Here is a 25153-nt window from a genome sequence, read left to right on the forward strand (position 1 = left end):
AAAATCATTTCTTCCACAATACAAAATTAGCAAAGGACATGAACAATTCACATAGAATGGCAATGTCATTTTTATCCAATGAAAACATATGGATAAAAAAGTTAAACCTTACTTATAAGTAAACACACAAAATCTAGTCTATTCGGTAATATCATTATGGATACAGTGCTAAGAAACCTCAGGTTATCAAAATTAAAGATATTAAATCAATGCTATAATGGGGGGAAGAGGGAGTGGAGTTTCAGAATTGCAGTACCAAAATTATTTTCAGTGCAGGAATTTCAATAAACATATTTTTATTCATCTGAGTAAATTTTGTTACTTCAAGCTACAAACAAAAAAATCATTCGATGTGTCAAAAAAAAAAAAACCTACCTTCATAGAGCATAATGCAGCATTATTATAAAAATGAGACAGAGATTAAACAATTTCATGTGCCTGAAAACTAAAATATAGTCAACTAGATTGTGTATGTTTTAAGGAGAAAATTATTAGGGAATTTTAAATTGACTTCGAGCTAAAAAGAAAAAAGCAGCACTACATGAAAAATTTGTGATAGTTATGGTTATATTTAAAAAAACATCTTGATATTAATAATCATTAAGGAATAATACAGAAAATGTAGACTACTTTCTATATGCCATGAATTTTTTAAAAATTTTTTCATACATTATCACATTTAAACTTTTTAACTATTTTTATTGTAAGATATTCACTGGTGAAAATAAAACATTTTTCAAAGAATAACCATTTTCAAAAAGCAAACAACTGGAGAAACACATTTTATATAAAGAAAATATCATCACAAAAACTTACAAGCTTCCTGTGTGCCCTCCTCCCAATCACATCCACTCCTTCCCTTACAGAAGTAACCCACTGTTCTGATTCCCTGACTTCATAGTTTTTCCACCTATGTGTACATTCTGAAAAACACACTGCTTAATTTTGGCTGTTCCTTTAACTTAACTTAAATGGAATCATGCTGCATGTATTCTTTTGTAGCCTGATTATTTTGCCATTTACAACAACATAGAAATATATGAGACACATAAGAATAAATTTAACAAAATCTTTACAAGACTGTGATGGAGAAAATGATAAAACTATATTGAAAGACATTAAGGGATACTTAAACAAATGGAAAGAGATACAAGAAAGACTCAGTATAATGTGAATGTCGATTTTCCAAAATTTTATTCATAGAGTCAATGTAATCCTAATGAAAATCCCAATCTTATTATTTTGTGGACCTTTGATAAAATGATTCTCAATTTTTATATTAAGATTCAAAGGCTTAAGTATTGGACCGTTCTTGAAGAAGAATGGTGGAGAAAATGGCACTTTATAATGACTTATAAAGCTATAGAATTTAGGTGAGTATTGTATTGTTGCAAAGATAAATAGACCAATGGAGCAGAACAGAGAATCCAGAAACGGAACCACACATTAAAGGGCTCTTAATATATAACAAGATGGTTTTCAAATCGGTGGAGAAAGGATAGGGTTTATTTTTTTCAATAAATATTAACAAATTCCAGGGAAAAAAATCTTTGAATTTCCCAGATAAGGATTTCCTAAATAAGACTATACTCACACATGCATGCCAAAAGCAAAATAAAGTGCATGCATGCATGTGCAAACACACACACACACACACACACACACACATTCTTCTTCAAGAGTAGTCCAATATTTTGGAAAATTGACATTCACATTTTACTGAGTCTTTCCTGTATATCTCTCCATTTAAGTATCCCTTAATTTCTTTCGATACAGTTTTGTCAGTTTCTCTCCATTATAGTCTTGTAAACTTTCTGTTAAATTTATTCCTATGTGTTTCATAAATCAGTAGGAAAAACTGGATTATTTAGCAAAGAGATGGAAAACTGCACACTCCCCAGAAAAAATAAAGTTGGATCCTTACCTCACATAGTCTACTAGATGTGGAGTCCACTTGTATTAAAAGCCAAAACATGAAAAGCCAAATTAAAATATAAAGCTAATAAAAGGTTATATAGAATATCTTCATGATCTTGAGGTAGAGAACGATTTCTTATACAATATTTTCAAAGAACCAACCTTAAGAAGGAAAACTGACAGATGTTACAATGACAAAATTAAAGGTCACCACCCACAAAGTCAACATATGGATAACAGATTGGGAGTAAATAACTGAAATGAAAATCATTAAGGAAAAGACAGAAAATCCCATTGAAAAATGGACAAAGGATACATACAAATGAACAATTTACAGAAGAAACAAAATTGCAATATATATGAAAACAGAAACTCACTCATATTCAGAGAAGTGCAAATTTAATAAGGAAATGCTATTTTATGTATATAAAATGGAAAAAATTATAAATTCATATAATTTCAAGTATTGATACAGATCTATGAAAATGGTACTACTGTATTTCTGGTCATAATTAAAACTGTTGCAGCCATTATGGAGAAAATGTCTGTACTTAATTAGAGAAATTAAGTATGAAGATACCCAATGACCTAGAAACCCTACTCCTGGGTATATACCTCAGAGAAAACTCTTGTACGAGACCATAAGTACACATGTACCAAGATATTCATGGCAGTATTGGTTGTGGCACCAGTAAGTAAAATGAGGGATGTGCATGTAAAGAAATAGTTTAAAGAAATGATATTTAATAAGCTAAATGTCTACTTAGTGGTGATATACACAGCCTCATAAACACAGTATGGCATTAAAAAGATGTAAAGAGAGATTTACATCATAATATAATTTATATCAAGTTAAAACATATACACGCACCATATACATTAAGAATAAAAAAGGTAGAACGGAGGGACATGTATTCAATAAAACAGGAACTGAGGATTGGGAATGAAAGTAGAGGTGGGGAATGTAATAATATAAAAGAAGGCTTTTGCATTGATCAATAATAATTTGCCATGAATGAACTGTAAGGTATAATTAATTCAACTCAGTAAATATGGAAACCAAAAAGGAAATTAAAAATTTTTTTTTACAAAACCTGAGCAAAAAACAAATCTCATAAGCCTTTAAATGTATACACTCAAGAGCTTTTAAAAATTCATGAAAAAACAAATTCATGCGCCTTGATACACTGCTGGTGGGACTGCAAATTGGTGCAGCCACTATGGAAAACAATATGGAGGTGCCTCAGAAAAACTAAGAATTGATCTACCATATGATCCAGCAATCCTTCTACTGGGCATTTACCCCGAAGACTTGAAAACTCATATCCAAAAAGGTATTTGCACACTGATGTCCATAGCAGCATTATTCACAGTGGCCAGGACATGGAAGCAACCAAAGTATCCTATGATAGGAAGCCAGACAGAAAATATTGGAAACCACATATCACTTTTATGTGTGATATAAACCTAAAAGCAACAAATGAACAGGACAGAGACTCATGGACGTGGACTATAGACTAGTGGTTACCAGAGAGTAAGGGGAGGAGGAGGAGTGGGGAGGTAGACGGGGAAAGGGGGTTAAATATCGGGAGTAGGGGGAGAGTGAAGTGGATAAAGGGGATGAAATATATGGTAGCTGAAGGAAATTGGACTTTAGGTGGTAAACACACATTAGAATATCCAGATGTCAAATCATAATGTACACCTGAAAATTATATAATTGTATGAACCAATGTTACCCCAATAAACTTAATTTTTAAAAAGTAAAAAAAAAAAAATCATGAGCCTTGAACTAGCAATTTTGGTAGCAGTTCACTACCACTAAAAAACAAAAGAATAAAAAAACATTAAATTAAATTTTAAAAACCTAAGTGGCCATCAAACAAAGAGCTCTGTGTTCCTCTGAGTTACTCATAAACAGTTCTTTTCTTATTGGGCTCTGTGCTGTATCCAAAATACTAACACTTTATAACAAATGGAGGCCCATGTAATAAGACTGTTTCACATTGTAATTCCTGATTGATTCATCATGTTATACTCTTTGCTTTAGGAAAACTTGTATGTATCATGAGTAATCTTGAAACTCCAGCCTCCTGGGGTTCTTTTTCCTTAAGATCTAATGAGCGAGAAAAAAAAAGAAAAACCTTTTCTTTTATTATAAGAAATTCAAATCCCTCCTGAATGTTTGAGGATTACTGAGGGGTTTATATGTCTTGGTTGTCACCTGTCACCTTTCATTGATGACTGAGAGCTGTAGAGCTGCTCTTTGAAAACCACCGACCAGTTTATTACTGCAGCTTTACATGCTCCATTTCTCTCAATTTTGCTTTGCTAACTAATGCTGATGTTAGATAGTAAGCATTTAAAAAATATCATTAAAGTTATGAATAATAACACATTAAAAAAACAAACCTAAAATTGTAGTCATGACAGCTCCTACAGTTCATCAGCCAAGGGAGCTCCCTTTGACCATTTTTCCCTTTACATTCTCCTGGAGTATCTATCAGCTCTGAGTCTACTCTTTCATCTTCTACTCTTTACCAGCCCCAAGAGACAATCAGGAAAAATGATTATTTCATATCAAAATAACTCTCGGGATCCCCCCACACCTTCTCCAGAAAGTAGAGTTAACCCTCCCCCTCCTGAAAATTGGGCTGCGCTTAGTGACTGGCTTCCAAGAACTTTGAACCATGAAACTTTCTGACAGTTCCAAGTATACACTATGATCTTTGCTACCTCAAGGCAATAGTACTCTGTGCCTCCTACAGCCTCCTTCTCATCTTTCTGGACTAAACTAACATGTTACCTAATCAAGGCAACCTGCGGTAACCATCCTATTTAAAGTAGCCCTTCCTCCTCCCCAATCCCCATCACTGTTTGCCTTTGCCATAGCACCCTTTTATTTAAGAACACAATTACTTTTTTACTTATGGACTATCTGTCTTGTTCAATGGAACATAAACTTTATGAGGGCAGGGATATGTCTAAGTCCTGGATGAATCTCCGATTTTTAAAACAATATTCAGCACAAATAAGAATCTTTAATAAATATGTACTGAAATAATAAGTGAAAGAATGAATTCTTAATCATAAAATTGTTATTTCTCCCTATCGACTATCTAATTTAATTCTCCAGAGACATGGATGTGTGCTATCACATTCAAGTAGTTTATTAAGTATATTTGTTCACAGGAGAAATTCCCAAAGGATGAGCCATTCTCCCATATAATTTTAGAACTGTTTTTTTATCAGTGGTCTATGACACTCCATTCCCAAGGGTCTTCCAGTAACTCAGTGTTTAAAAGTTATTTGTATGCTTTTCTCAAAAACCAGTATTAACCACAGAAGCACTTTTCTATATTCTTTGAACTTAAACTAGATTTAGGTTTTAATTCAAATAAAATTACTTTAAAATTTTTCATGCTCTATCTGAAACTCTAAAATAAATTTAAAACTCATACCTGTCCCCTCTCCCCATGCATTCTCAGAAAAGCAATATTTTAAACATCAATGACTCTATAGCAAAAGGTCGCATAAAACCAATTTGAGTGTCAAAACTGGAAAAACAAAGTTTCTAATAACTGAGGAATTAGCAGCATTCCTAGAATCACTTAGAAAGACTGTACAGGTCAATAGTGGTAGGAAACACGTGGACAAACTGTCTTCCTTTGATGCTCCAACCATTAACACAGCACACGATTTCATCTCAACCAGACCACAAGGCTTTGTCGGTATCTTCCAGATATTTTCATTTAATAGCTTGCAAAAAAAAAAAAAAAAAGAATAATCTAGGTAGTATAGAATGCAACTTCTTTCTCTCTCTTCTACTCCTCCAGAAACATTTTCAGCAGAAGTCCCAGGCATAAATAACCAGTGATTCCCAAACTCCAATCTAGGAACTGATATAAGCCCAGGATGAAATTGGTGTTTTTTTAATCTAGAAGTGCAATGCAAAAGATAAGGACACGATTGGATTTTTCATAAAGCTAAATGTATTAAATGTAAAGTGCCTGTCCTTTATTCTGAAATTATGTCCTTTGTATGTTTTAAAATATTGTATGAAATGGTGATGATAGGAAATGGTATTTTTAACATCCTTATTTTGCAAAATAGAAGTTGGCAATTTCTATAGAGTATCCAAATGTAAACGTTTTACTATTTTTAAAACGTTTTACTATGTTTAAAACAAATACTGATAACCTGAGGAAGGAAAAAAGTCTTCTAGTAAGAGTTGGCTCTAAAGCATATAATGCCAATCCCCACATTTTTGGAAGCTTATATTTAACATAAATAGTTCAAACAAGAGCAATCTTTGCTCCTATTCCCCTGGGAGGGCTAGGTCTTTTCTTCATAGTGTCTCTAACATCTGTCCTACTTTTTAGTTCTTCTGAAATTGCTTTCTGCTGGTTGTTAAATATAAACGTAAAATGATTGGGCTATCATGTCAAACTATCTCACGAAAGATTTTAAAGATAGAAGATAGAATAACAGGGTATTTTAGAATCCCTAGAATAGTAAAGATGAGAGTGTGTATAAGAAAAATAAATTAATGATCTGAACAGAGTACAACCAAGATGAGTAAAAGTATAAAACTGTATAGTCTCCAATTCAACAATGAATTCTATTGCTCAATATCAACTGTGAGCTGGTGAGATAGAATGCAAAATGGAAGGTTTTTTTCACAGAAACAACATAGAACTAGATTCAAAGGCAGCCTACATGAGCCTATTAACCTAGATTATCCAGGAAGTACACTTAACTCAGAATTCAGAAACCTCTCTCCCCAACTCACATGGCTGAATTTCGAAGTAAGGAGATTGGATGTGCCTAAAGAATATTAATTTGTTAAATCTCCTTTGTCTGTAAGCAAAACCAGCAATTCCTTATGCCACTTTGCTGCTGACATAACAGAAAGCACTGCCCAAATTGTCCATTCCTCTTCTCAAGGGCACAAGCGAGGATCCCAGAGTTCACAGCTCCAAGCTGAGTTTCATTACATCTTAATGATCTTAAGACAAGATCATTCTTAAAATGGGTTGCAGCAAACTGTGTATCTTTTTGTGGTAAAATACATAAAAAAATACCGTTTTTGCCATTTCAAGCATAGAGTTCAGTGGCATTAAGTATTTTCACACTGTTGTACAACCCAAATTATGCAACTTTCCCTGGGTACCCAAGGATTCTGCAGGCTGTTCATGGTATGTTTTCATTTGCACAAGAGTATATTTTTGCTCCACACTCCCCAACCTTCCCATTTTCTTGGGCTATTCCTGATGAGAGACTCTTGTTTTCTTTATCACTGAAGACCAGTGGTATTATAACCCAGGTAAAAACTAAACTGATTAAATTACCCTGAAGACCAAGTTGTTATTCGACTTGACAAATAAATTATGAAAGCAACTGTTACATCTGTCTGCATTCTAGTGGAATCAAGATATCTAATCCTTTCTTTTTAGCAGCCTCTTTAACATATGTAAACTTTATTGATATCTCTGACATATAGAAATATATTTAAGGTATACAACTTAATGATTTTATATAAATGTACACATCGTGAAAAATCACCATCAAGCTAAATAATTTATCACCTCTACATAGTTACTCTTTTGTGTGCTGAGATTTAAAATTGATCCTCTTAGAAAATTTCAAGCCTCCCTCTATGCAACAGAAAATACTCAGCTAAGGAGGAACTCTTCATTTGCACTTCCAGCACGGCTATGGTTTTATCAGGATCCACATGAGGTGGGTCTCACAGGGTAAAAAGAAAAGATCCACATAAGATTAAGAACTTTGCTCAAATAATTAAAACCTATTTTCACAATAGAAATACAGCATGTAGCAACAGATAGCATAATAGCTTTTACCTCATCTACGTAGACATAATAGCTTTTGCCCTCATCAATCTGCCACAGTCTGATGGTTTATCTTAGCATCAACCCATTTTCTACTGTCCTTGCTGCCTATTAATTTTTCAAGATCTTAGGGCACTGGAGTGTACTTAGGACTTTCAGGTACCGTCACAAGGCAATCAATGTGTCAAACTTTATTTAACAACAAAATTGAACTTGAACATTATGACTAGCTAGCTAGTCTTTACTTTTTTAAGGCTTACATATATATAAAAACCCTAGTTCTACCAAAGGAAACCATAAATTTCCCTATGAATCTGGTTTATTAATAAGGGGATATATTGTCTGGTGAATGAGAAGACCTATACAGGTGCCTCAGGTTCCATTCTTAATACCTGTGGCTAGACCGCTGAAAAAAAGGTGGTTTTTCTTGTCCACGTATTCAATACAATGGCTAGATTATCATGAGCACTCAAAGAATTTGACTGGAGACTGTCATCACAGCATTGATTCATTCACCTCATGAGTTAATACGGGGGAAATATATCTGGATGATCCTAAGAATATAGCTTGCAGGATAATTACAGCACAGACAGAAGAACCACCAAAGGAAAAGCCCCCGGGAGCACTGGAATGGCAAGCTCTGCTAAACAAACATACTGATCATTTTGAAGGCTGGAGTTATATTTAAATCAATTTGCATTGCAGTTCATTTCACAGAAATTACTTCATAGCTTCAGGAATCCCCTGTGAATCAGTTACCAGCACTACAAATATATCTCTTATTTATAAGCAGAATAATAAATAATGAACTAATCACTGAGCTATCATGTCTTCATACAGACTTGCATCAGACCAGATTTGCTTATCTCACAGGCTGCCAATTATTTTACTAAAAATTAACACACGCTCCATTAGGGAGTAAAAGAGAATTGTGTACATAATGAAGATACAGAACAAAAAATTAAATGAGTAAGCTGGCCATTTGCTTGACAGATTTAAAATGAACCCAGGAGTTAAAATCCTTAAGAAAACTAAATGGTGGGGCTCAGTTAACCTGATGAATAAACAGCCAGCTGTGTGGCAGAAATTCTTTGGCATTAATAGTAGTATCTGCTGCCTATGAACCTTTCACAAGCCCAGTGTTTTCATATCTATTCTTAGAATTTATAACATTCCTGAGAGCCAAGTAAGGACAAAGACTATCTTGCCAAATTTAGTGAGAAGCACTACACCAATCAAGGTCACGCTGTTAGTAAAGTTTATAGCAGTCCTCAGCATCGTACAGTTAGTCACAGGCATTAAATGAACACGGATTTAAGATAACGCCAGCCACCATAACTAATCATTCATAACACCTTTCCCCAGAGATCCTGGGCGGAGTTGATCCATTATCATTAAGTACTCACTATCACTACCAAGCAGAGCTCAGAACTATGTGAGTGGTATTTAGCTGACTTCTAACAATTCTTTGAGTTAGGTACCATCATTCTCGTTTTATAGGTAAGGAAACTGCGGCTTAGAAAAGTGAACTTGGAAAACCACTTAGTATGCCATGGGGTTCAGATATGAACCCAAAATCTGACTCAAGAGCCCAGTTCTTTACTACGCAATCTTGTCTTCCAAAACACTGATTGTTGGTACAAGATCTAAGACCCATGCCATTCTAAACAGTAGAAAGAACACCAGTAAGAAAAGTCAGCAGACCTGTTGTTTTCATGGACTCACACTTACTACACTTGTGAACTTGAGCCTTAATTTACACATTTGAAAAAGTTACACTAAAGTCTCTCTCCACTCACAAAGCTGTGTAAGTAAAACAACTTAGTAAATGAAATTACGAGATAATTCTGATCTACAGTCTAGTGATTTCTATATCTGTAACTCTCACACATTAGGATCACACTGCTATGTTCACATAATGGCCATGATCGAGTTGGGGATGTAATTTGAGACCACCACAGATGTCTTTCGGTCTCAAGGAGACAAGTCACCTGTGGGCCCTTCCCAATTCTAATTTCTTAATGAGGCATTTGCAGAATGAGATATGTTCTACAGACAAATGATTTTAATGTACCCTCGGGCTAAGGACTCACCTTAGTACTGTGCTCTAACAAACTTAGGAGTTAAGCTATTCCAACTGAAACCCTTTCTCAAATACTTACTGACCATTAAACCTAGGGCAGCCACCTCTCTACATTCTATAAACTTAGCACAGTGATGGCCTTGTATGTCACATCTATGCAATAAATCTTAGGTATGACCTATAGAATTCTTGTCTGATGGCTTGCTTGACTTTCTTGAATGCAGCGAAGAGTAGTTATTTCCAAACTGTTAATTCAATAACAATCAGCCGAAATTTACTCCTTGAATCTCTAGTTATTCTATTCATGATTTGTAAAGCAAAACAGAACAAGTTCACTTCCTATTTAACATAAACTTAATCCATTCCTCGTGGCATTATGAAAATATAAATATTAGCCACACCAGTTAAAAAAGAAAAAGCCATCATTTTGCAATGAACAAACTACTAAAGAATAGATGGTACAAAAAGGTTTGCATTTCAATAGAACTAGCTTTATTTTTTTTAAACAACAAAAAAGAAAGGTCTAAAAGCAAATGCAGATATGTACCAAGGGATGGACATGACCTGGTACTTTACAAAGAAGCTGCTGTGTCATAAATGAAAACAGAATGTTAGGAGAAAAATAATATTTCAGGTGCTGTCTGCTTGAATAATCTGGAGATGCAAATTAACTGAAAAAAGGTGCTCTGCCAAGCAATCAGCGTGAACAACAAAAAAACCACCAGAAGTCGCTTCCAGAGAACTATGTAGTGGCAGCACGAGAACTGGCATCAACTCACAGTCTTCTCATTTTCCCCATTTTCTATAATTTTCCTCTTCTTTTCATCTGTTTTTTTCTTGAAGATGTTATTTCGGTAAAACTGAAGTTCTTTGATGCTTTCACTAATGTCATCAAGTGCCCTACAAGCAAACATACTATACTGAATTGAAATGCCCCAGAACAGGAGATGATAATCATTTTACAAAGCATAACTTTTTAAAATAACTTAAGAACAGGTACTACTGTAAATGCCACTCTCTGACACCAAGAACTGGAACATTTCAGTAGAGCAAATTTAAGTGCTTTGTTATTTTTTAAAAAGTTTGATTTAAAAAATGTGTAAGACATAACAGAGTAAAATTTCCCAAAACTTCCATAAGATGGTGAGGTGTTCCACAGAAAAAAAAGAATTCCAGGGTCAAATAAGTTTAGGGAAAACTAGATTAAAATTTCTTTTTTGAAACTTTATAAAGCATTTAATGTACTGATGTGTATGGAGAATTTCCAAGAGATGGTTGTACTATATACACAGTATTTATAAAACTTAATCAACCACATCTGTGGAAAACTTATTAACAGCTCATGGAACACAGCCTGGGAAACACTGTGCAATACTTAATGACATCCCAAAATACAATGACATACTCGAATGTAACTCATGATTCAGGCATCATAATAAACATCAATTATCAGACAGTACCTAACCATAAAAGAGGATCTACCTCCTCTCTCGTGATGATTTGTGCTATAATCAGTGGCAGCCTGCCTCCATCTAACAGCCTTTCTTCTCCTCCAACATGCTGTTTCTCATCTGTTGTAGTCTGAGAAATCAGGTAACCAAGATTATTAGAACAATGTGCAAGTAAATCAATAAGCTCTGAATGATGGGCCAAGGGCCTCTTCTGGGAATAAACTGCACAAACTTTAGTGTAAGAGTTTTACAACAGTTATTTCTGTGGTTAAGGCAACAATTTTGCTTTCTTCCCAGGTCTTGGATACATAGAGAGCTGAAACTGTCAAAAAAACAAACAAACAAAAAAAAACCTGTGGCTAAATCAAGGTGCACCACATCCTGTTCACAATACTGAAATCTAAAAAAGATCTGAAAACCCAAAGTACTTTTGTTAACCCATTGTTTGGCAAAACCTGACTAATCTTGACATGAAGCTATTTATAGTCATCAGTAATGCCATTTGGTTTGAATATCCATATGGTTCACTGGAGAAATATCAATGTATTTGATTACAGGGTGCCTCCTCAGAACTTATTAGGGGTCTTATATAATGATAAACACTACAGATGCACTGTTATCTTTCTAAAACCCAGAAAATTCTGAAATCCAAAACACACCAAATCCCAACTGTTTCAGATAAGATATTCTAGCCATGTATTACTGTGCTGTCGTCCATGTAAGTCCAATTAAAAAAAAAAAAAAATGCCAGTCTTTAGAGCAGGGACTTGGTCTTTCTGTGTTTGCTTAGAACTAGCCTGGCACACAATTAGCGCTCAGTAAAGAGACCAACGTTCCTCCTGAAAGATGACAAAATCAAAAAGTAAAAGAGAACACTAAATACATAAGATCTTTAAATTCCTTATGTACTTGTACTGAAAGTTGCAAACATAAAAGAAACAATCTGAAAAATGAAAAAGTGTCAGAGTTAGGCTAACTGTATATACAAATAATCACAATGTAGTCTAATTATAAAGGGCTCCAAGTCCATATTCTTGCTGGGAAGAAAATAAATACTACTTGGTACTAGAAAAATTAGCCAGTTTCATATACCTACAAACTAAGTTATCTAAAAGTTTTAAAACTGCAATAGACATAAGACCCTACATATCTCAGAATGGAATGCTAGAATCTTGACCAGAATTTCTGATAATCTTAACAAAAGAAAGTTACCTTTCTACTAGTTCTCCTTTGTTTTCCCCCAAGGGGAAAAAGGAGATATTATTTCAAGCAGTTGAGAATTTGGCACGTCAGACTGCCAAGCATTTGGAAGGACCCAACCTTACCTGTGAGAAGCAGCCTTCTTTGGTGCAAATTCATATTCTTCTGGATACCAGCGTCTACACACAGCAAAAAATGGAACTCTCAAAGGAAAATGTCTCAAATACACTGAATAATTACCTCCTTCATGTAATTTATGAACACTAAAAAAGGGATTCAGGTTGTGACTATCAAGTTGCCCCCTTGCCTGGGCCTCTATCTTCCACCCTCTCCACTCTTCATTCTTATATTCTCTTTAGGCAAGTTCACCAATGAACCAAGGTTCCTAAATCTGTTAAGCCCAGCCTAGCTGTCTCCTGAGTTTGTCATGGATAGCCAACTAGTTGCCTGTTGGAGACATGTCCACCTGAAAATCCATCAGACACTTCTAATTCAATTACATAAAACCATTCTCATCATCCTCAACACCTCCCTTCTTCCATCTAGCAAATCTACTTTTATTTTCCCCTTTATCTTCAAAGAGTTCCATCATCTACCTAACTGCCCAAACTAGAAACACTAGAATCTCTTTATACCTCCCTTTTCCTCACTCAATTCAAGTATTCACTGCCAGCCAACTTTCTCAAATACCTTATCTCCATACCCTTCTCTACCACCCAACTGACATTTCTCTAGCTCATTCTTCTCTCCCGGATGATGCAAAAGTCTTCTTTCTTACCTCCCTCTTTTCTTGTCATTTTCTAATCAGAATGATCTAATCATATCATTCGCTCCTCTACTTAAACTTCTCAAAGAGACTCTATCCCTATCAAGATAAACTTCAACGTCCTTAGCATGGCATACAAGCCCTTCATAACTGGGCCTCATCTTCCACTTTTTCCAACCTCATGCTTTGCACTCCAGCATTAATAAACTATTTGTAATTCCCTGAACGTGTTCTGCTCTTATCTTCCTGCTCTTTCATACCTTTATACCTCTGCCCGTTCTCTGGAATGCTCTTTCACTTAAATACCTGGAAAACTTGCATTCTTCTTTAAATCTCAACTTAAAAGCTAGTTTCTATGTAAAGTTTTCCCATTCCCCTCACTCCAGCTCACTCCTTTGTGCCCTCAAGATGCTATATGAATATTTCCATTAGAGTCATTACACAGTATATTTGTAGGGTTTTAACACGTGTCAACCCCCTAAATTCTAAGCTACTTAAGGGCTTTTCATCTATATGTTCCCAGCACATAGGCCAATACATGGCATAGAATGGGTACTCAATAAATTTTCGAGATTAATGAAATTTATATGAGAAATTTTTGACACTGTTTCCCCCAGATCTCATCAGTCCAGAATGAATTATGATCCCATCCAAGCGAGTACGGGATGAGAAAGTTATATACCCACTTCGCACCCTCAGTTTTACAGCTCTAGTCAATTTCCACAAATTCTCAATTAAAACATGCTAAATGAGAAAATTTAATGGTTCCTAAATATAGCCCTTACCTGCACAGTTCTTTAACAGTGCTCACATCAATTATTCTATAATGAAGATGTTTCATGAACTGGGGCATGTATTTGTCAAGAAACTTCTTATCTGCATGAACTGAATTTCCTAGAAAGACACGAAGTATACTGCATCTGTGTATTTCTAGTAATATACAACAGGATATAAAATTCATAAACTGTATTGAAATGGAGATGATTTTTTTATAGTTCAAACAAGTCCTAAAAGTATCTCAGGTTTGAGTGCCTCGGATTAGATTATGAGTATAAATTCTGAGGATTTAGTCACTCTAGCTCATAATAAATTTGTAAATGGTCTATGGACAAAAGGATAAATCAATCATTCCACATACCTAAAATGATACACAAATCTATTTGTTACTTTTTTTGTATCATACCAGATGTGCAAATTGTCTCCCAGTGTCACAAAATCCACACCACTAACACTAATAATGTAACTGAATCACATAAGTTAATAAACCTTTATTTACATTCCAATTTTAACAAATTATATTCATATTCATATTTCTATACAGTTTATATTAAAAATACTAAATTTTAAATGAGAACTTTAATATAGACACCAGCTACAAGGCTAGGAGGAAAATTTATACAATATATGCTCTAGTACTTAAAGTCAAAACTCTTTTTATAAAGAGTTACTACATCTATTTACATATACAAATACAAATACACCTCCATAGAACATTAACTTTCCTATGACATGGCAGTGCTTTCAAAATTCTGGTAGAACTGGCCTGGTTTCTTTAAAAAGTCATTGTCACAAGGAAACAAAAATACAGGTGGACATTTTAGATTGAGACTAAAGAGACGTAATAACCAAATAAAACAATGCATGAGCCTTGATGGAGTCATGGTTCAAAAACAATTAGACATTTTGGGTGTGGACTAGATATCAGCCGATGTTACTGAATTATTTTTAATTATCGTAAATGTGATGATATTGTGGTTACATAAGAAAATGTCCTTATTCTTGGAAATGTTTGATGAACTACATAGGAAAAAAGTTATCACAATGCCTATAATTTACTTCGTAATGTCCAACAAAAAATAGGTAAAACAAACATGGCACAATGTTAATTTAACAATAACTAAACCCAACTTTTCTGTACATTTGAAAATTCTCCATAATAAAAATAAGGGGAAAAACTTTATAGTTAGTCTGAGTACCCAGACCTCATGTCAGCTTTCAGGGCATTTTCCCAATATTTATGCACAAATTATACAAGGATACTTGAATACAAAAGATGTATAATCCATCAGGGTAAGTGGAAGACACGATGGTCTTGGCTGATCTTTCTGGAACTGCAGTCTCTTGAACCACTACAATGGAAGACTATCTACAAGGCATACGTAGGATTGGATTTTACCTGCAAGTGGACAGAGCCCCGGAGGAGTCTGCTGTCGTACAAAGGACAGAAATTCATACTCTGCCTGCTGCAAGGTCATTGTACTCTCCTTCACTGCTTTGGTTAGACCAGACTGCAAGAGAGAATCCCCAAACCCCACCAGAAACACATGAAGTCAGATTTCAAAGGCATCCAGAAACAAAACTTTACTTCTAAAACGGCCAAATACAACCATGAATGAACCATTTACAGAGGCCAAGTTCAAACTGAAACTGCCATCTTTGCACGGATTTTTTCTTAAACAATCCAAGTCAAAGAAGCTATGTGCCTGATTGTTAATAGCATCTCCAGTCAAAAAAGATGGTGCTCACAGTCCAAGCATATAATCTCTGGAAAGAAACAACTATTAGCAGGAGAGCAGCATTCCCCCTTCTCTGAAAGTTGATGTCTAACCTTATCCAAAAGACTGACTTGAGCAATACTTGACAATCCACAATGCGTTCGTGACAGACTGGATGTAGGAGAGCAAAAGGGAGGACATTCAGGAGATGATCTCAAGAGGTCCCAGAGATGAAAAGTAAACAAGCAAGCAGTTTCCCAGGCTTGCCAAGCAATCTTCCTCTAACCCTTTCTTAAAATACCATCCAACAATCGTATAGGATTCAGATGTTGTTACTGATCCCCAAAGCAGCAATCCTGTCATTTGGTAATGTTACCTTCCCGTGATGCTCCTTACACCAATCTGACATGCTGTCCAGCAACTCATCTGGCTGTTTTATAATCAGGTTAGGACCCTGGGGACGAGAAAAGCCATTAGTCATCCAGAATCAACAGGGACAACCTTGATTTCTAAGGTAAAGTTTAAGCTTCTTTAAGGATTAAATATAAATACACACACACACACACACCAGAGAAAGTAAGAGATGAGGGTACTTTGTTAACTCTAAAAGCGGTCTTCATTCTAACACTGTTTACGGCAAAAAAGAATAAATGAACACACACGTATATACATATATACATACATACACACACACAAACACCTAAAAACTGAAATGCTTACTAATAGAGGAAATAGATATCTATCAAAGGTTAACAAACCATAGCCCACATGTGGCTTTTACTTTTTCCACTGTCAGCAAGCTAACAATGCTTTTTACATTTTAAAAGGTTGTAAAATAAACACATATGTAACAGAGAGGTAGGTAGCACACTAAACCTAAAATATTTAATATTTGGTCTTTTTTAGAAAAAGCTTGCCAACTTCTGAGTTCATTTTGAAAAGTGTCCATACTGCCAAGTGAAAAAAAAAAAAATTGCTCAACAATAGATACAAATACATGATTTCACTTGTACTTGTTTAAAAAAATACATACATTTACTTATATATGCATACAAAATACCAAGAAAATACATAAACTTGGGAGAGTAGAATGGGGCAGAACAGGGCAAAAAAAAACAATGGCTTACTATACATATATTTTGAATAAAGTTATACTGTTTAACAATATTTTTATATTAGAGAATTAAAAAGGTGACATCTGGGGGAAAAAAAAAATAGCCCTCGAATTCTCTGCTCCATTTAATAGAACATTCAACTGTCTCTTAGATGGAGTCCCAGAAGTAAGAGAAGCCGGACTTGTGGCATTAGAGCAAGTCACCTTGGGCTTAATTTCTCCTCCTGTACAATGGAGATAACAAACTGCCCCCGTCCCTCAAAGGGATAAAAAACATTAGAGACATGAAAGTTCTTTGAACTCTCTACAAGTACTATAAATCCAAGGTATCATTACTACTAAGGTGGTAAAACAGTTTGCAATCACTGAGAGGAATAGCTAGAATTTGACTAAAATGTGCCTGACATCCTACAACAAGGAGTTTTAACTAAACAAGAAAACTGGTAATGGCAATCTCCATGAAGCAAAAAAAATTGCTCTGATAACATATTTTTTAAAAACCCAAAACCTCACATTGTGAAAAACAATTCTAACACACTACAGTGGAAAAAGCAAACTACTACTATCAATCGAAGGCTGCATAACTTACTCTAGATCCCAGTTTGGCACATTAAGCTATCCACAAAAAATTTTCAGAGTAGGATGTTTGTTCTTCTACTATCATAAGACATTTTCCCTCAGACTCATATACAAGAATAAAACTTATCTTCCATTGACACTTAAGTGCCAACAGCCCCTCAGCATTTTTTTTAACATCCTTATCCTCATCTGAGTGCATTTACAAATGTGGCACTCATCTGCAGTTGGTGAACACAGACCCAAATTTCTTCCAGGGTACATATCAATTAACTGGTCCATTAAACTGTCAGTATTTCACATTATATCAATAGTCTAAGGAAGAAATTCTTCTTTAGTCAAGAGTAATTAGAGCTGATAAAATAAAGACACTTCTCTTCACTATTCATCCTAGTGAATTCCAAGTGACAAAAAAAAAAAAACAAAAAAAACCTAAAACTCAGGGCTTTATTTATATAGTTGTTTAAAAAGCTAGTTGTTATGATGAGAAATACAAAGTCTCATGATTCTCCTCCAGCTGATATATCAGGAGGTAGTCCAAGATGTGAGCCTAGTACTCAATTAGTAGCAATTCATCTACAAATGCCTTCTCCTCTCTTTTATCTATCCAGGAAAATAAGTGTAGTCTTAACTACGGATTTATAAAATTTATCCAGTGCCAGTAAAATATCAATCCTACCCTCTGGGGACTTATTTTAAGAAGATTATCTTTCCCACAAACATCCATACTGTGTTCCTATTCCACAGTTTACTGCCTCTGAATATTGCTGACAATGAGTTATTCAAGGCCAGGGATTTTACCCTCTACCAATCAGATGCTGTCACACACTTATTAAATGTTTCGTGAGTGGCCAAAAGGCAACAGGTGTGTTTTATTTGTTTTACTTAATGTTTCAGTTAAAGGCAGCACATTAAAACTTTAATAATGCCCAATATGTCAACAAGAGAACGTTTTAGGATTCTGCATCAGCAGAATTTCTAACATCTTAATACAGATCTAGAAGAATCACACATCATAGTTGAAAAAGCAAAAACTAAATATATAGAGTCAAATTAAAGTTACAGTTATGATATAAAAGTGTCAACTCCAGCATGAGTCACCAATCCTGGTGGGACTATAGATTATTGTCTTATTGATTAGGAGCACTTTACTCAGAATGTCTGGGTTAAATTCCTGGCTCCCCTAATAACTAGTCAAGTGGCCTTAGGCAAATTACCCAACATCTCTATGCCAAAATGCCCTCCTCTATAAAATGAGTATAATAGCTCCTACCTTATAGTCGTTGTGAGGATTAAGATTAAATACATGTAAAGCACTTAAGGGCTATGCCTGGCACACAGTAAATGATAGCATTTGTTTCTATAATTTTTGGCATGGCTTATTGAAAAATAACTAGGCTGTGAACTGGATTAGTTTGGTTCTAGTACCAATCCCACCATGACTTAGCACATTACTTTGTACCTTCATCTATATGGAATCTCGGTTTTCTTATTTTTTAAATAAAGAGATGGGGAAAACGATCTTTATATTTCTCATACACACTAAACAGTATGGTTATATTACAGGGCACCACCTACTTCAGCCAAAATGTTGAGATCAGAATCAGTTATTAGACAAGCCATCTCAATAATCTGGTCCTTCTCAATGTCCAATCCTGTCATCTGCAATAAAAAATAAATATATAACACACACAAAACCACCTTTCTGGCCTGTTTTAACAAAGTTTATTTAACAGGAATTCCCTCAAGCATACTCAATTTATATCCCATAGCAGGACAGAAAAGCCCTCAAGGTACTAAACATTAGTCATTTATTCAATAAACACTTAGCAAAAACCTGCTATATGTCAAACAACCTGGTTCCACTCTAGGACAAATGCAAAGTAAGCAAATTTGAGTGCTGACAGCATTCAATTTCGGAAGTGTTAGATAACTAACATCATTACATCTCTGCAGAGTTTACAAAGGTTTCATATTAATTAATTAACCACTTGATCGTCATCACAATCAAATGTGGAAAGTACTGTTATTATCCCCATTTCATATATGAGAAAACTGAGGCTGGAGAAAGGACAGAGTCCTTGGCCTGAGTATGGAAAATCTAAAGGAAAGAGAACCGGGTTCTAGTTCCAACTCAGATGCTCACTAACAGTATGACCTTGAATGAGCTGAATCCTCTTTACGGGCCTCAGTTTTCTAGTTTACGGAAAGAGAGTTAAAGCTGAGTCATCTCCAGAGTCCCATCTAGCTCCAACAACCTAGGGTCCTGTAAGGCTGGGGAAGTGGAGTCTAGCAGAACCGCTGTCTTCACCCCTACACCTGTGACCCCAAGCCCCAGGGGTACCAGAGAGTTAGAGAGGTTCACATCTGGGCGGAACTAGGAGGAGGGCGGTAAAAAACCATATAGATGACGCCTCCCTTCTGAAAAGAAACCTCACAAAACAGCATAGTCCCAAACACCCGCAGGACTCCTGCCCCCTGACTTGCCCCGCGCCGCCCACACTCGGGCGGCACTCACTTGCCACACCTGGGACCCAGAAGCCCGCCGCTCCTTCCGGACAGGCTCAGCTACTCGGTCCACGCGCGAAACCTCACTCGCCTTCCCTCACCCCCACACCGACCTCACTCACCTCCAGGTCCACCCACACCATCCGCTGAGCCATGCTCTCCCCTGCCGCCATGGCTGCGCCACCTTCGCGGACACCCCGCGCCCCGAACTGCCCGTGACTCCCACCCACACCTCGCAACAGCCTGGAGCGCAGGGAGCCGCCTAGCATCACCCGGCACGAGCCGCCACTGCCCCAGCCTCTCAGCCGGCGCTGGCGCAGGCGCGATGGTCGCTAAACGTCGCAAACCCGCGGGGAGGTGCAGGAGCAAAAACCACAAGTCCCGGCACCCAGTGCGCCGACTCGCCCTTGAACATCTCAGTTTAACTGCCGAACAGGATGATGGGACTTAGAGTGTCGCCTGGTATTGCGACCGATTTCCCCACCCCCGCCACGTGTTTGGGGATGTTATTGGACGCGCATGTTTTTCAGAAGTAAGTTTGTTCGTTTCAAAGAGGTTATTTCCTGAGTTTAGATTACTTGCAGACTGCCTAGTTCAGCAAGAACTCTCTTACTTTGGTTGAAAAATACCTGGTTATCTATTTTTGCTTTGTTTTGGTTTTCTCTCCCCAAATGTATCTTTCTTTGCTTCCTTCGTCCCTCCTCTATTTATTTGCCTACCCTTCCACTCCACACACTGGTTATTTTTCTCATTTACGTGAGACAGCAGAGCAGCGTGCTTTTTTTAGGCCAGCAGGCCAGTTCCGCTTTCATCGAATCCTTCAGAGATTCTTAAATGAGATCTTGTCTGAGAGATCACTTGGTACGCATTAGGTGCTGAAGTCCCTTTCCTTCATTGGCAAAGGGTTATTTCTTACGGAGGGATATTTGTGTTTCAGCTCAGCTGGTGCGTATTCGTGGTAATGACTTCCTACTCCACCCTGACAAGTTCTCAAAGTTAAATCTTGGCCTTATATAAGGAATCCAGGTAGCAAATTAAATCAAAATGAACTAAAAACAGCCTCCGCTCTGTTAGCTGCTTTGGTTTTGATCAAACTATCTTTATCATTTCCGCAAGTCATAATAGCCACCGACAGGACCTTTCAAGTTTCTTAAATCCTGGCTATTTAGTAGCAAATTTATATGCAGAGTGCGACTTTGTCACAAACATTGATTTCAGCCTGGAATTATGTCCTCTATATATTTTTCTGAAAGTCGTATTGCTACTCATTAGAGAGTTTGTGGTCTGTCGCATAGTAATTCATACCTAGTGAGCGGGTTTTGTGAGAGAGAAACTTGCCTAATCAGAGCTGTAAGAATAGTGCAGTGTACTTACTGGCTTTCACCTTCAACTCCTTTGTTGTACCCAACCCACCACCAGCCCAGGCGCAGAGAAACTCTTCTTTGAAGGGTCATCAAATCGTGCACAGGTATACATACAATGTAAAGACTTGCATTATGCAGAATGTGTCCATATTGTAACTGCATTGCCTGATGAGTCACACTGTTTCTGCTGTGCCTTTTTATTCATTTGTAGCCTTCTTTATAAGGAATAGTCTACATTTCCTTTTTAGTTTTTTTCTTAGTTTTAAACTTCATTCATAGAAAGTAGATTCAGTTGAAGTATATAAACTTTTCAGTTGGGCTTTTTATCCTCCTCCTAAAGTATTCTTTAAATTTTCAAAGAACTTTTGTTTTCGAAGTTACCACTGGAACATTGATCAGTTGTATCGCAAATTACAACTTACAAAATGCTATTTACATTTAAGAATTTATATCCTGAAAATTTATTATAATTTTAAAATACTGAGTAGTTAAAATTATGTGTGGACATTTTTGAAATTTCAGTTTTCATAGTAATGTACTTTGATTATAAATATAAAGACATTTTAGGTGAATTGTGTTATAACATAAGGAAATTTACAGTTTATTGGTTTTTCTGTGTAACATTAGATTAGTAATCTTAAATAGTAATATCCCAAAGCAAAGCAATGTATGCACCAAATTAACAAATCCAAACCATGTAAATAATAGGGAGGATAGACACAAGAAAATGGGGTCCTTGAATCCGAAAGCAACCTTGTCCCATAGTGGACTCAATCATTTCTTTCTCTTTTCCTTTCTTAACAGAATATATCTCAAAGCTACACCACTCTGCCAAGAGACTGTTTTTTCAATTCTGTTGTGAGCCTATAAAAACTACCTTTGTTTATTAACATCAGGGGTATAAAACCAAGAAATCTTGTTCCTTAAAATAGACTGAGAAATGTTGCTGTTTGATGTTATTTCGGTGAGACTGGAACATCTCTCTTACTTAAAGAATCTGAGCAATGTAGGTCACTTTGACAGAAAAGCTGCCTCTATTTCCAACCAAGGGGCAGAGATTCAGATAAAAGGTTTTCAGACACAGCGTTCCACATTTATCTTAACTGTAGTTTCTAAGGAAACAGGACCCTGAGTCAGCTTGTCAGCACTGCTGGTGGGCAGACTATGTTTCTAACAGGATCTAAGACAATGTTTCTAACAGGACAAGGTCATACAAACCCTCCTTTATTGAACAACCACTTCTTTATTTTTACATTTTTTTACTTTCATTTTTTTAATAGTGGTGAAATATACTTAACATAAAATGTCCCATTTTAACCATTTTTAAATGTGCAGTTCAATGGCATTAAATACAGCACATTGTTGCACATTCATCACCACTGTCCATCTCCAAAACTTTTTTATTTTCTCATACTGAAACTTTGTATCCACTAAACACTAATTCTCCATTTCCAGCCACCCACCTCCCAGCCCATGGCCACAACCGTTCTACTTTCTGTCCCTATCTCAAAGCTACACCACTCTGCCATAAGGAAATTTACAGCTTATTGGTTTTTCTGTGTAACATTAGATTAGTAATCTTAAATAGTAATATCCCAAAGCAAATATCTTTTTCATCTTAATTGGTTTTAATTTGATAATACTAGTATTAATTTGATAATACTAGGTACCTCGTAAATAGAATTATACAGTATTTGTCCTTATGCGTCTGGCTTATTTCATTTATAATGTCCACAAAATTCATCCTTGTTGTACCATGTGTCAGAATTTGCTTCTTTTCAAGGCTGAATAATATTCCTGTGTGTGTGTGTGTGTGTGTGTGTACACCACATCTTGTCTATCCATTCATCCACTGATGGACACTTGGGTTGCTTCCACCCTTTGGCTATTGTGAATATTTACATGGGTTTTAATTTTTTTTTTAATTGCTGCTTTCTTACCAGAACTTACACAGCCCTGCTTTGTTCCCCTCACCTCCTGAACAAAAATTACCGTGATAATCAATCCAGAGATATCCTCACTCCCCCTAGTTCCTCTTTAGAATCATCTCAGATGCTATTTTTTAAAAAACGCTTCTCTGGTTCCGCTTAGGAGAGGCCCCTGGTTCCTCATGTTAATAGTTACAGAGTTCATAAACCTAACATTGTTACAGTCATGTAACAATGACTGTATTTTATATGTTTTATCACTATTTGATATGCTTTATCACTATCCTATCAAACTAGACCTTAATTTCCAGAATATATTTATTTTTATACTTTTGTAGCACTAGCACAGAGCCATATAGTAACAGTAGCTGTACTCGTTAGTAATCACCAAAGTAATGAGACTATGTCACAACTGTAAAATATCCTACAGTTTATAAAGCAGTTTTTAAATAGTTAGTAGGCCCTTCATGAGACTTACTGGTTGATGAAAATAGCTCTTCTTTTCCTCTTTTGTGGAACTTTGTTTTGAGAAATTTTAACATCAGGTTTACTGCCGATACCTGATAACTGCTATTACTTTATTCTAGTGGTCTGGAGAGATCTAAAGGATGATAAATATTTTGCCTTTACCATCTCTCACTGTAAAAAATACAAGGTAAAAATACGAGCCAATCTTCAAAATGCACCTTGTACAAAATGGATATCCTAAAGTTTTCATGAAATTTGAATTGCATTTTATCTCAACTCAGTTCAACAAACACTGAATACTAGTATATATTAAACACTGCTAGAATGCCAAAATAAAAATACATTTATTGAGCTGATATTTATTATATCAAATACTATATTAAGATATTTAAGATATTAATGGTTCATTTGGGTTTAGAGTTGTTTCTTTTGCAGATGAGGAAATAGCTTTAATTTTTTACTTGTAAAATGATTTGTGTGGTGATTAAATAAAAACATAGAACATCTAATACTTTATATAGTAGATGCTCATTTATTTCTGTAAACAAATCAGGAGATGCAAAATTTAATACAAAGGAGATTGAGCCAATGCTTTAACGAATTACAGAGTGCTATGAGAATATAGGCGAAAGGGATTTATTTTGACAAAAGAGATACAGGAGGATGGAAATTGGATTAGATCCTCAAATAAGGAAACTTTGACAATGGGATTATGGGGAAGAATATCCCAGATAGAATCTTGGACCTAAACAGCTAGGATCATTAGCCTTTAAAATAAAAGAGAAACTTAATGGAGAGAACAAATTGTAGGAATAACAGGTAAGAGTTGATGATTTCGATTTTGGAAAGGTTGACGTTGTGCTTGAGAGGAACAATTACATAAAGATAAGCGGTAGGCAGCTAGGAGGAGGGCAGAGATAGTTAATTTAGAGGTCATCCACGTAAAGGAGGGCCAAAGCTATGGAAGAGAAGAAGATTGCAGTTTGTCTAAGAAATACACTATAGGCCCATTTTAACCCTGAGAATTTTATTTTTTGCAAACTTTTCATAATAAGCACATAAAGAAGATTCTCAGCTTGATTTGTACATCTTGGCACATGTTAAACAAATTGGAAAAGCAAGCCTACCAGAAGTCTATTTCTTGGAAGAATAAGGATTATCTTGGGAGAGAACTCAGCTAAAGGAAGAAGCCCCTAGACACAAAGAGCACAGTGCAATATAAAAGCTGACTGAGTCAGAGAAAAAGAGTAATTCTGACAGTACAGCAACTATCATCACATAGATTTATCTGTACTGGATTCCTGTCTAAATCCTATGGAGAACAGAGAAGCTGTAGGTATTTTAAAGGAGCTTTTTTAATTAAAAAAAAAAAAAAACACTTGTGATAATGGTCTCACACAACCCTGTTTTAAGTTCTCTGCAAGACAGTAG

At 35.8% G+C, this 25153-nt stretch overlaps 1 protein-coding gene and 1 long non-coding RNA gene across 4 annotated transcripts in view; one reads left to right on the plus strand and one right to left on the minus strand.

Annotated features, from left to right (window-relative positions):
- Positions 1 to 10321: 10321 nt before the first annotated feature.
- On the minus strand, positions 10322 to 20365 carry REXO2 (RNA exonuclease 2). Of its 3 annotated transcripts, none has more exons than XR_003046587.1 (8): positions 20085 to 20313; positions 19033 to 19116; positions 16141 to 16218; positions 15446 to 15557; positions 14055 to 14163; positions 12629 to 12682; positions 11335 to 11433; positions 10615 to 10752 (listed from the first exon to the last, which is right to left on the minus strand). XR_003046587.1 is itself a non-coding variant. In XM_006912792.2 (7 exons), exons 1-7 carry the CDS (start codon positions 20229 to 20231, stop codon positions 10623 to 10625), a joined length of 714 nt encoding a protein of 237 aa, XP_006912854.1. In that variant the 5' UTR covers positions 20232 to 20365; the 3' UTR covers positions 10322 to 10622. The 3 variants fall into 3 exon arrangements, 1 of the variants encoding a protein (XP_006912854.1); XR_003046588.1 differs by having other exon boundaries at positions 10622 to 10752; positions 11313 to 11433; XM_006912792.2 differs by lacking the exon at positions 11335 to 11433 and having other exon boundaries at positions 10322 to 10752; positions 20085 to 20365.
- Positions 20366 to 20392: 27 nt separating this feature from the next.
- LOC112480441 overlaps positions 20393 to 25153 on the plus strand; it is an 18619-nt gene continuing 13858 nt past the window's right edge. The window contains exon 1 of the long non-coding RNA XR_003046589.1: positions 20393 to 20494. This is a non-coding gene — a long non-coding RNA (uncharacterized LOC112480441). The remainder of the gene's footprint in view (positions 20495 to 25153) is intronic.

Source organism: Pteropus alecto, unplaced genomic scaffold (assembly GCF_000325575.1).
Source record: "Pteropus alecto unplaced genomic scaffold, ASM32557v1 scaffold224, whole genome shotgun sequence".
Taxonomy (NCBI): Eukaryota; Metazoa; Chordata; class Mammalia; order Chiroptera; family Pteropodidae; genus Pteropus; species Pteropus alecto.